The sequence below is a fragment of the Cebus imitator genome, unplaced genomic scaffold (assembly GCF_001604975.1).
Source record: "Cebus imitator isolate Cc_AM_T3 unplaced genomic scaffold, Cebus_imitator-1.0 Scaffold212, whole genome shotgun sequence".
Classification (NCBI taxonomy): domain Eukaryota; kingdom Metazoa; phylum Chordata; class Mammalia; order Primates; family Cebidae; genus Cebus; species Cebus imitator.
In genome coordinates this window covers 2,847,432-2,860,691 of record NW_016107527.1, presented here as the reverse complement: position 1 = coordinate 2,860,691, position 13,260 = coordinate 2,847,432, and the positions used below count along the sequence as shown (strand labels likewise).

The window sequence follows — 13,260 nt, the reverse complement described above, 5'->3', positions numbered from 1 at the left end:
ATGAAAAGCAGAATCTCAGGAAGTACAGTGTACATCTATACTACCAGTAGAGTAAAGTCAAAGTTAATTTGCCAAAGCACTGACACATAATTATGTGGCTTTGGGTGTCTGAGGACAATCCCTATTTAGTAGAGCTTGATACTTGGAAGAAAAATCTTTGTCATTATATTTTGATTTGTTTTTCAGTTCTTTCTACATTTACAACATAGCTAAAAATTTGTAGAATTTTGGATATAAGTCAACCTGAAAGAAAACCAAACATTTTTCAAGAATACATCATTGACAAAGCTGGTAAATATTTCTGATTTATTAAATTCAATCAAACTTATTTTTTTAATCTTTCCAAATGAAATTTATATTAATGGAAAAAGTAAACCACTTAAAAATATTTCTTTTGGGTAACAGAAGATCACCATTATTAATTATTTCCTTTACTCTCTCCTACTTCACTGGCTACTTGGAACTTCAACTACAGTTCCTTTACTAAAAGAACTAGATCATATAATGGACTTTGAATGAGAAATTATTTTTCACATCAATTTTACTGTATCACAAACATTTTACAGCACAAAGTTTAAATAAAGCAACTTTCTACCTTATTAAAAGATTCTTCACCACCTTAATAGAAATTGAAGGGGAAGCAATGCTATTAAGGATCATATGTAACTAGTAATGGCAGCAGAGTTATCTATTAACATTCTCATAACACTAGTCTAGTGGCACTAACATTTTAATCACAGAGCTGCAGCTGTTTGCATGTGTTCTGAAGCTAGCATAATCTTTAAGACAGCCAGGAAAAAAACCCTCAAAACAAATTACATAATATTCTATCTAGAAAAATCTCTAGGAAAGCACATTCTTGGGTGAAAGAAAACCAGCCCTTTGCCATTGTGATGCACTGAAAAAAAGCTCTGGAGCCTGACAATTTGGCTCCTGGCTCTCCCACTTGTTTGGTAGGGTTCGAGTCACTGTAAAATGCGATTACATCCCTTCTTCAAAGGATTATTTTGAGAATTTAATAAGAATGGATGGAAGGGGCCCAGTAGATACTAAAACCTGATCAAAATATCAGTAATTTAATTATTTCCTAGAAGCCAATTGAAACATTATAACATTTATTTTCTTGGGAGACCTTATGAGTTTATTCTCAAACGCAATTTAAAAATCTCCCTCAGGAAAGCCATGCACCTTTTTATTAATCATATTTATACTACTAACACTGTTTGGCTAATGATGTAAAAATACTTAAATCATACTAGACACACACAAAGAGATGTTTCTCAACTTATGGTAGGACTACATACCAATAAACCCACTGTAAATTGAAAATATCATAAATTCAAAATGATAGCCTACCTTAAATATGCTCAGAACACTTACATTACCCTATAGTTGAGCAAAATCATCCAACACAAAGCCTATTTTACAATAAAGTGTTCTGATATAACCTATTGATGTTCTACTGAATATGTATGGCTTTGGCACTATGGAAAAGTCCTAAATTGGAGACCATACATAAATGAAAGACTAAAATTGAAAAAGAAAAATAAAATGTAATAGGTTTCTCTAAATAAGAATGTCAAATCCAGAATCACTTAACACATATAAAAGTACACATTCTAATATATGAAAAGGTATTTTATCATTATTACTTTACTACATATTAGTGAACACACCAGATGGCATTTTTTCAAATTGCAAATGAGGCACATTTCTCTTTGATTCTCCCAGGAACCTCAGTATCATCTGTCTTTTGGAGGATTCGGATTCTTACGACATCTGTGATACCTTGAAAAGAAGAAAATAACTTGGAATAAGATGACCTTAATAAAAATTAATTATTCCTGATAAAATCTTAAATTTCTATGATTATTTTGCTATTGGAACTACTTTTTAAAAAATCAATGAAAGTATGTATCAGGCATTTCTTAATAATAAGCCACATTCTCCCATTGTGAAAATTTGTTTTCTTTTCTTTTTGTAATCATTTTTTTTTCCCTAGAGACTGGGTCTCACTTTATTGCCCAGGCTGAAGTGCAGAGGTTTTTCATAAGCTCAATAACAGTGTACTACAGCCTCAAGCTCCTGGCACAAGGGATCCTCCCTACCTTACCCTGCCTAGTAGCTGGGACAATAGGCACATCACCACAAACTAAGCATTTAAAATAGTTTTCTTTCACATCTTGAGGATAATTTCAACATGATAACCTAGATGACTGACTTTGAAACTAATGGTTGTTTGTCTTTGTAGTAAAGAAATATCACATCTAGTGAGATTTAGGCTTCTAAAACATAAAAAAAAAAGAAAAAAGAAACATCACATCATGAACATGTTCTGTTAAAGTTTTATTTACAAGGGGCTATTTTTCTCTAACTGGAGGTTTTTCAACCTGTAAAATCATGTTTTAATATAAAGTAAGATAACTAGTAATGTGCTTGTGGAAATATGTGTAATATCATGGAAAAATGGAAGAACTGCAAATCAGAACAGTGAGGAACCTTTCACTTGTTTTTGAGATCACAAATATGTTAAAATCATAATGCCCAATCCAAGCACAGATGTGGTGAAATTAGCAGTATCAGACCAGACTGCTTCAAAGTATAAATTGGTACAATATTTTTGAAAAGCAGTATGGTAAGAAGTATCAAAAAATATTCATAACTTTTGACCTAGTAATTCTTCTTCTACCACTCTATATCAAAGGAATATAGAAAAAGTAACTGAAATATTAAGGAAGAATACAGGAGGCAAATTTATATATACAGTATCATAACCATGTAAAAATAAGCAAACTAACAAAACGTACATATAGATATAGAGAAATGAAATGCATTGTTGGCAGTGATAGTTTGAGTGATTTCACCATGGAGAATTTTTCTTTTTGCTTCTCTGCACTTCCTTTTTTTCTTTACTGATTTAAGAAAAATCTCTGCGTAGAGTACATGTGTTTTTGTGATGAGTTATCTTCAAAAATTTCCTTCTGGTCAGACTTTGGCAAGCTGATCATGAGTTAATTTTCGGTTTTCAAATTTTGCTAATGTGGAAATTCAGTTTTATACTATAAATGGTAAGACATGCACCCTATGGTCTTTGGTTGTTAAGATATCTAAAGCATTTTTTTGGATTGCGTGCAGTGGCTCACACCTGTAATCCCAACACTTTGGGAGGCCAAGGCAGGCAGATCATGAGGTCAGGAGATCAAGACCATCCTGACTAACATGGTGAAACCCCATCTCTATTAAAAATCAAAAAAAAAAAAAAAAAAAAGGTATCTAAAGCATTTTTTTGCTTCAGGTTTCGTAGAGGCAACTTCCTGATACATTGATTTTTTTTTTTTTTTACTGCAAAATAGGAATTAAGTTGAAAACAATGAAGTACATCTGTATATAATACCATGGAACAGTAAGTTGTCAAAATATACACACAGTAAAACACCATTTGTATAAATATTTCTACATGTGCTTACATTGGCGTAGAGAAAACTATGTTTTTTCTAAAAGGTTTCATTAACATACCAGATAATCAAGGTTTTACTAGTGCAACAGTGTCTCTGAAAGGCATTCTCTCAAAGCAGGGAGAATGGTTATCAGAATAGCGGTTCTAGAAAGGGTATGGGAAGTCATTAATCTCTTGAAATTATTTGTAAAAATTTTGAATATGTGTTTTTCTGGGCAGTGGATTCAGAACTTTCATCAGATTCTCAATGAAGTCTGAGACCTCGAGGTCAGGAGATACAGACCATCCTGGCCAACATGGTGAAACCCCATCTCTACTAAAATTACAAAATTAGCTGGGCGTGGTGGTGCACACCTGTAACCGCAGCTACTTGGGAGGCTGAGGCAGGAGAATTGCTTGAACCTGGGAGGTGTAGGTTGCAGTGAGCCGCAATTGTGCCACTGCACTCCAACCTGGCAACAGACTGAGACTGTCTCAAAAAAAAAGTCATTCAGCATACACCCTTCAACTATATTTACTACTCAAGACTGACTGAAAATGTTTGAGACTCTGATAGCTCTAAACTGAACAAAGTCAAGTTCTAAAATATACTCCATAAATGTCAAACAGCATTTACAGATTTCTTATCATGCATGAATTTCAATGTACACTACAATCACTAGCCAAAAGCAAGCACCTTAATTTTAGGATGACCTTATTCTATCATTCAGATTGGGAACCTTGAAAGTACTATTAATAATTAACACAAGAGCTAAACTGAGATTGCTCCTGGAAAACCAAGGCATATTGTTACTCTTCTTAAATTACACAATGACTCAGTGACATCTGGAACCTGGTCCATAGCTCTTAACCCAGAGAACTTTACCTCCTGGTTTATACTAAGCTAGGTAATCAAATCTGTTTCCTACTGATGGAAGTAGCTAATTTTTGTTGTCTCCATGGGAAAATATTAGTTTCTTAAAGTAGTACTATTATTCATGCATTTGTAAGATTGCCCTGTATTTCAGAAATTTAGGATTATTTTCTCCTTCCTGCCTGCCTGCCTGTCTCCCTCCCTCCCTCCCTCCCTCCCTCCCTCCCTTCTGCTCTTGCTCTCTCTTTCTTTCTGAAGGGTCTTGCTCTACCACACAGGATGGAGTGTAATGACACAATCATAGCTAACTGCACCCTCAAACTCCTTGACTCAAGTGTTTCTTCCACCTCAGTCTTCTGAGTAGTAGGTAGGACTACAGGCATGTGCCACCATGCCCAGCTAATTTTTAAAAATTATGGGAGCCAGGCACAGTGGCTCATGCCTGTAATCCCAGCACTCTGGGAAGCCAAGATGGGTAGACCACTTGAGCTCAGGAGTTTGAGATCAGCCTGGGCAACATGGTGAAACCTCATCCCAACAAAAACTTTAAAAAGTAGCCAGACATGGTGGTATGCATCTATAGTCCCAGCTACTCAGGAGGCTGAAGTAGGAGAATCTCTTGAACCTGGGAGGTGAAGTTGTAGTAAGCCGAGATCAGGCCACTGCATTCCAGTCTGGGTGACAGAGCGAGACCTGTCTCAAAAATAAATAAATAAATAAAAAGGTATTGTGAGAATCAGAATCATTTATCCATTTTAAAATCTGTAAGCACCTACTATGTGTAGGTCCTAACGATTCTGTAGTACACAAAACAAGATAAAAATTCCAACTCTTATCTTACATTCCAATGCAGGAGACAGAAAAATAAGATATACAAGTTGGCCAGGGAAGGCTTCATTGAGTAAAAACCTGAAGGAAGTAAGAGAGCTAGCTTTACCAATACTGAGAGGAAGTGTGTACTATGCAGACAAACAGCAAGTATAAAGGCCCTGAGGTGGAAGGAAGGGCACGTTCAAAAGCAGGAAAGAGGCTATGTAGCCAGAATGCATGAGCAAGGAAAAGATGGTAGAGCATGAGAGCAGAGAGGCAATGCAGGACCAAATCATGCAGCTACTTGTAGGCCTTGAGTTCTTCTGAGTGAGACAGGAAGCTGTTTGGGAATTTTCAACAGAAAAATTACAAGAACCAAGGGAACTGTTAAAAGGGTAACTCTGGCTGCTATGCTACAAACGGACTGCAGCGAAGCAAAGGAAGCAGCTGGAAAACCAATTAGGAAGTTATTTCAACAAAACCGGCAAGAATGATAATTTGGACCAGGATAGTGGCAGAGGTAGAGGTGATAGGTGATCAAATCTAGATATATTTTGGAGATAGAACTAAGAAGATTTGCTAATAGACCAGATGTTGGGTATTGAATAGAGAGAGGAGTCAACAGTGGTACCAAGGTTTTTGGCCCAAGCAGCTAGAAGAATAGAGCTGGCATTAACTGACAGAGCAGGCTGCAGGAGAAGCTGGTTTGTGGAAGGCCATCATCCTTAACTCGGTATGTGTATGTTAGACACATACTAAGTTAAGGATGCCTATTACACATGTCAAGTAGGCAGTTGGATATGTAAGTCTAGAGGTCAAGGGACAGGTCTTGACCACAGATGGATATGGAAGCCATCAACATACAGATGGTATTTCATACTATGGGTCTGGATGAGATTCCTGTCCTAGAGAATGGGACAGAAAAGTGGAGCAGTTCAATGACTGATTCTTGGGGCACTCCAAAATCTAGAGACAAGGGAGAGGAAAAGGAACCAACAAGATAAATCAAGATAGTATATTAACTTTAGATATGTAAAAAGAATTTCAATAGTTACTAAGGTTGAATTAATGAGAAAAGTAATAGACACATCATCAGGAACTCTATAATGAGACAGCCACGGGGTCCGCAGGAAAACTCTGACCAGCCTGCTCACTGGGAAAATGGGTGGAGCCTCGGGAAATCTGTGCTGTTTGCAGGGAAATGCAACTGGGCTTCTCATGATCTGGTACGGTAATCTGGGAATTCAATCTGTGAGATGGGGGCCTGTTAACAGGAACCTCTCTTGCTTTGCTGAGTGTTTTCCTTTATACCCAATAAACCCTGCCCTTGCCTACCCTTCAAATTGTCTGGGAACCTAATTTTTCATGGTCGTGTGTCTTTGGCTGACCTAAGGAAAAAGTCCTATAACAATAATATTGCTCAAATGATGTGTTCTAGGAAGATTAGAAGGAATACTTTATGACTTGATTTTTTTCATGCCAACTAAGGAAGACTAAAGAAAGGAAGAAGAGCTTGCACAGAGATGCTGGCAACTGAAGGTGCTGACATGCTTCCTGAATAATGGCAACACAAAAGGCCAGAAGGACATACCTCAGAGGTGGCTACTGGAAGACAATACAATTCAGAACCGTGGACTCAAGAATTATTTACAGAGCCACTACTGAATGTAAATTCCTTTAGGGAGTACAAAATAAATGGGTTTGCAGAAGCAGCACCTTCCAAAGAATATGATTGAAGCCCCATGACTTCAGGTAAACAAAATATAATGACTAAGCTAGTTTAATTTGTTTTCATCACCTGTAATATTACACGGGGAGTAGCAGAAGCTTCGTGGTTATATATGCTATTTTTAGAAAAAAATCAACCTTTGCACAATTAAATATAAAAATAGTCATCCAGACAAAAGCAAAGGTTTTAACTTAAAACCTCAAATTAACCCCAAACCCAACATCTTGGGTTTCCTCATCACCCGTCCCCCATGCTAAGAATTCAAACAGTTCCAGTACCCAATCTTGGTATGAAGCCCAAATCTAAGAAGACTCTTTGAATTGACATCCTAATATAAACAGAATTACCGGAATAAGAAAAGGCAAAATACAGCTCACAAACGTATGCTTATTTATTATTTTTTGAGGCAGGGTTTCACTCTGTTGCCTGGGCTGGAGTGTAGTGGCACAATCTCAGTTTACTGCAACCTCCTCCTCCTAGGCCCAAGTGATCCTTCCAACTCAGCCTCCTAAGTAGCTGGGACTACAGAAGCGTCCAAACATACCTGACTGATTTTTTTTTTTGTTTGTATTTTTTGGAGAGATGGGGTTTGCCATGTTGCCCAAGGTGGTCTCCAACGCCTGGGCTCAAGGAATCTGTCCACCTCAGCCTCCCAAAATGCTGGGATTACAAGCATGTAATCCTGGTCCACAGATTTAATAGTAAACACTTCTGATTTTCAGATATGAGATAATCTGATCAACAATTCTTATTAGCCACTGGCCTATTCAGCATCAATTCTTTACAGTCTATACAACCTACACACCCAGTTCACCCACCTTGGGTGAGGCCAATAATCAGACACAGGTGACTTCAAGACTGAATGAAGTGGGGCAACACCTCTGGATCATTAAGGATTTGCTGACCTTGATTAAGAATCTGATAATGAGAAACACTTTAACCCACTTGTGATCTAACTGGATAAACTGGAACTGGATAAACCCATATAACCTGGTACTCTGGAAATAAAACTTCCAAGAATCACTGGGAAATTTACCAGTGGAACATCCTCAAAACTACCATAAAGTACCATTTCAAAGAGGAATTGAACACCTTAAAGAAGCTGTAAAGACAATTAGGTGAGATAGTATTCCATCAGACACTAAATTAGTAACCATACATTGTATTAAGGATACTGTGTTAGAATTCTTGTGGAAAATTACAAAACAGAAGATGCTTTTTTTTTTTTTTGACACAGAGTCTCGCTCTGTCATCCAGGCTGGAGTCCCGTAGCACAACCTCAGCTCACTGCAGCCTCTACCTCCTGGGTTCAAGCAATTTTCCTGCCTCAGCCTTCAGAGTAGCTAGGATTACAAGTGTCCACCACCATGTCCAGCTAATTTTTGTATTTGTAGTAGAGATGGGGTTTTGCCATGTTGGCCAGGCTGGTCTCAAACTCCTGACCTCAAGTCATCCACCCGCCTCAGACTCCCAAAGTGCTTGGGTTACAGGTATGAGCCACTGGACCTGGCCACATCCTTGACAAAGAGAAAATAATCCAGAGAAGAAGATTTAACCAAAAAAGTCACCTAAAAATATAAATATAATATTAACAGATACCTAATAAACTATAATTATATGTAGTTGTGCTAACAGGGACAGTAGATATTCAAAATGAATATAAAAAAATAAAATGAAGTAAGCAGGCTAAGAGCAAACAGCAGAGGAAGAGTAAAAGTCCTGAAAACTGAGGGATAAAGTATTTTAAATAGCTGTATGTTGAAATGAGATGGGGCACTGATGTCAGATTAGGTCAAAAAAAAAAAAAAAGAAAGGCAAGTTCCAACTATATGCTGCCTATAAGAAATCCACTTTAAAAAAGAAAAAAAGAAAATAGAAAAAAAAAGAAATCCACTTTAAAAACAAAGATAAGCAGGTTGAAAGTAATACAGAGATGACAAAGGTGACATTACAACCAATCCCACAGAAACACAACAGATGCTCAGAGACTATTATTTTTTGGGGGGAATGGAGTTTTGCTCTTGTCCCCCAGGCTGGAGTGCAATGGCATCGATCTAGGCTCACTGTAACCTTGGCCTCCTGGGTTCAAGCAATTCCTCAGAGACTATTATTACAAACACTTCCATACACACAAACTAGAAAATCTAGAGGCAATGGATACATTCTTGAAATCATACAACCTCCCGTGATTAAATCGGGAAGAAACTCAAACCCTGAACAGAAGAACAATAAGTTCTGAAACAGAATCAGTAATTTAAAAACCTACCAACCAAAAAAATGCCTGGACCAGATGGATTCACAGCTGAATTCTGCCAGATGTAGAAAGAGCCAGTACCAATCCTACTAAAACTATTCCCCCTAACCCACGAAAAAAAAAAATTGAGGAGGAAGGACTCTTCCCCAACTCATTTTACAAAAACGACATCATCCTGATACCCAAATTTGGCAGAAACATAACAAAAACAATAAAACTGTAGGCCAGGCCGGGCACGGTGGCTCACGTCTGTAATCCCAGTACTTTGGGAGGCCGAGGCGGGTGGATCACAAGGTACATGGTGAAACCCCGTCTCTACTAAAAATACAAAAAAATCAGCTGGGCATGGTGGCGCATGCCTGTAATCCCAGCTACTCAGGAGGCTGAAGCAGGAGAATTGCCTGAACCCAGGACGCGGAGGTTGCGGTGAGCCGAGATTGTGCCATTGCACTCCAGCCTGGGTAACAAGAATGAAACTCCGTCTCAAAAAAAAAAAAAACTGTAGGTCAATATCCCCGAAAAACGTGGACGCTAAAATCCTCAACAAAATACAAGCAAACCAAATCTAGCAGCAAGTCAAATTATTAATTCACCACGATCAAGCAGGCTTTCTGCCTGGGATTTGAGGCTGACTCAACATATGCAAATAAATAAATGTGATTCATCATATAGACAGAATTAAAAACAAAAAATACATGATTATTTCAATAAACATGGAAAAAAACCTTCAATAAAATCCAACATCGCTTCATGATAAAAATCCTCAACAAACTAGGGATTGAAGGAACATACTTCAAAATAGTAACAGCCATTTATGACAAATGGCCAACCTACTAAATGAGCAAAAGCTGAGAGCATTTCCACAGCCAACATGCTGAATGAGCAAAAGCTGAGAGCATTTCCTTTAAGAACTGGAACGAAATAAGAATGCCCACTCTCACCACTCCTATTCAACATAGTCCCACGGAAGTTCTAGCCAGAGCAATCAAGCAAGAGGAAAAAATTAAGGCATCTAATTAGGAAAAGAAAAAGTCAATAATCTCTCTTCACTGACAATATGATTCTACACCCAGAAAACCCTAAAGATTCAGCCAAAAGGCTCCTAGACCTGATAAACAACTTCAGTAAAGTGTCAGGATACAAAATCAATGTACAAAAATCAGTAACTTTTCTATATACCAATAATATTCAAGCTGAGAGGCTGAAGTCCACAATTATAGTTGCAGATTTCAACATTCCTCTCATAATAATTGATTAAATAGAAAATGAGTAAGGATAAAGAAAACAAACAATGCTACCAATTCCATTTACCATAACCACAAGAAAATGTAAAATGCCTAGGAATACATCCAACGAAGGAGCTTTGAAAGGCTCAACTACAAAGCACTGCTGAAAGAAATCACAGATGACACAAACAAATAGAGAAATATTCCATGTTCATGGGTTAGAAAAACCAATACTGTTAAAATGTTTATACTGCTCAAAGCCATCTACAGATTCAATGCTATTCCTGTCAGATTACCAACATCATTTCACATAGTTAGAAGAAACTATTCTAGGCTGGGCACTGTGGTTCACACCTGTAATCCCCGTACTTTGGGAGGCTGAGACGGGTGGATCACCTGAGGTCAGGAGTTCAAGACTGCTGGCCAACATGGTGAAACCCTGTCTCTACTAATAATAGCCAGGTATGATGGTACACACCTGTAATCCCAGCTACTCAGGAGGCTGAGGCAGGAGAATTGCTTGAACCCAGAAGGTGGAGGTTGCAGTGAGCTGAGATCATGCCATTGCACTCTAACCTGGGTGACAAGAGCAAAATTCCATCTCCAAAAAAAAGAGAAAAAAAACGATTGTAAAATTCATATAAAACCAAATAAGAGTCCAAATAGCCAAAGCAATTCTAAGCAAAAAGCAGCCAGAGGCATCACATTACCTTCAGACTATAGTACAAGGCCACAATAATTGAAACAGCATGGTAGTGACACAAAAAAAGAGGGCCGGGCACAATGGCTCACTCCTGTAATCCCAACATTTTGGGAGGCCAAGGTAGGTGGATCATCTGAGGTTGGGAGTTTGAGACCAACCTGACCAACATGGAGAAACCCCATCTCTACTAAAAATACAAAATTAGTCAGGTGTGGTGGTACATGCCTATAATCCCAGTTACGTGGAAGGCTGAGGCAGTAAAATCACTTGAACCGGGTGGCAGAGGTTGCAGTGAGCAGAGACCGTATCATTGCACTCCAGCCTGGGAGACAAGAGCAAAATTCTGTCTCAAAAAAAAAAAGAGAGACACAGACAAATGGAACAAAATAATAAACCCCCAAATTAAGCCATACACCTACAACCAAGTGACCTTTGACAAATAGTATAGGACAACTGGCTAACCGTATGCAGAAGAACGAAACTGAACCCTGACCTACCACCATATATAATAACTGAAGACAGATTAAAGACTTAAATATAAGACCTCAAGCTACAAAAGTCCTAGAAGAAAACCTAGGAAATATAATTCTGCTTACATTTTTCTTTTCTTTCAAAGAAAGAAACAAAAGCCACATCCAAAGAAATACCATTATAGACATTGGCCTTAGTAAAAGAATTTATAACTAAGTACTCAAAAGCATTTACAGCAAAAACAAAATTTGACAAGTGGGACCTAATTAAAACAAAGAGCTTCTGCACAGCAAAAGAAACTATCAACAGAGTAAACAGACAACCTACAGAATAGAAGATATTCACAAACTATGCATCCAACAAAGGTCTACTATGTGGAATCTGTAAGAAACTTAAATCGACAAGTAAAAACAAATAGCTCCGCTAAAAAGTGAGCAAGGGAAATGAACAGATACTTCTCAAAAGAAGACATACAAGCAGCCAACAAACATGAAAAAATGCTCAACATCACTAATCATCAGAGAAATGCAAATAAAAATCACAGTGTGATACCAGCTGACACTAGTCAGAATGGCTATTATTAAAAACAGAAAAAAATAACAAATGTTGGCAAGGCTGCAAAGAAAAGCGAATGCTTACATACTGTGGGTGGGAATGTAAATTAGTTCAACCACTGTGGAAAGCAATTTGGAAATTTCTAAAAGAACTAAAAACAGAACTGCCATTCGACCCAGCAATTCCGTTACAAGGTAAATACCCAAAGAAATAGAAATTGTCCCACCGTGGTGCATATACACCATAGAATACTATACAGAAATAAAAAAGAACAAAATAACATCCTTTGCAGCAGCACATATGCAGCTTGAAGACATTATCCTAAGCCAATTGATGCAGAAACGGAAAACCAAATACCACCTGTTCTCACTTACAAGTGGGAGCCAAAAACTGGGTACACATGGACATAAAGATGGAAAACAAAAAACACTGGAATAGGCAGGAGGGGAAGAGGCAGGAGAAGGCTGAAAAATTAGCTATTGGACACTATGTTCACTGTCTGGGTGATGCGTTCAATCATACTCCAAACCTCAGCATCACACAATATACCCTTTGTGTACTTCCTGAATCTAAAAATTGAAATAAAACAAAAAACAAATTCTTATCTTAGGAACTTCTAGGAAACAAAATCTAAGACAGCATCTATTAAAAACAGCTACAGCCAAAAACAAACAAACAAAAAAGTAAAAGAATAGAAAAGCATATTTCATGCAAACACTAATCAAAAGAAGACTGGGGCTAGGCACGGTGGCTCACATCTGTAATCCTAGAATTTTGGGAGGCCAAGGTGGGTCCCAAGGTGGGTCACTTGTGGCCCGTTTAAGACCAGCCTGGCCAACATGTGAAACCCTGATTCTACCACAAATAACAAAAATTAGCAGGGTGTGATGGCACACACCTGTAATCCGAGCTACTTGGGAGGCTAAGGTATGAGAATCACTTGAACCTGGAAGCTGGAGGTTACAGTGAACCGAGATCATGCCCCTGTATTCCAGCCTGGGCAACAGAGTAAGATTCTGTTTCCAAAAAAAAAAAAGAAACAAAAAGTCCAAATTATAGTTGTAGATTTTAATATTCCTCTCATAATAATTGGTTAAATAAATATGAAATGAGTAAGGATAAAGAAAACAACATTATCAACCACTAGAGCTAATGGATTTTTTTTTTTTTTTTTTTTTTTTTTTTGAAACGGAGTTTCACTC

At 37.7% G+C, this 13,260-nt stretch overlaps 1 protein-coding gene across 2 annotated transcripts in view; it reads right to left on the bottom strand.

The window, feature by feature from the left end:
- Positions 1–287: 287 nt before the first annotated feature.
- Positions 288–13,260, bottom strand: part of MRPL42 (mitochondrial ribosomal protein L42) — a 47,908-nt gene continuing 34,935 nt past the window's right edge. The window contains exon 6 of one of the 2 annotated variants that reach the window (XM_017548634.2): positions 288–1,788. In XM_017548634.2, coding sequence (XP_017404123.1) covers positions 1,743–1,788 — 46 coding nt within the window. In that variant the 3' untranslated portion in view covers positions 288–1,742. The remainder of the gene's footprint in view (positions 1,789–13,260) is intronic. The other variant, XM_017548633.2, reaches the window with a different exon arrangement.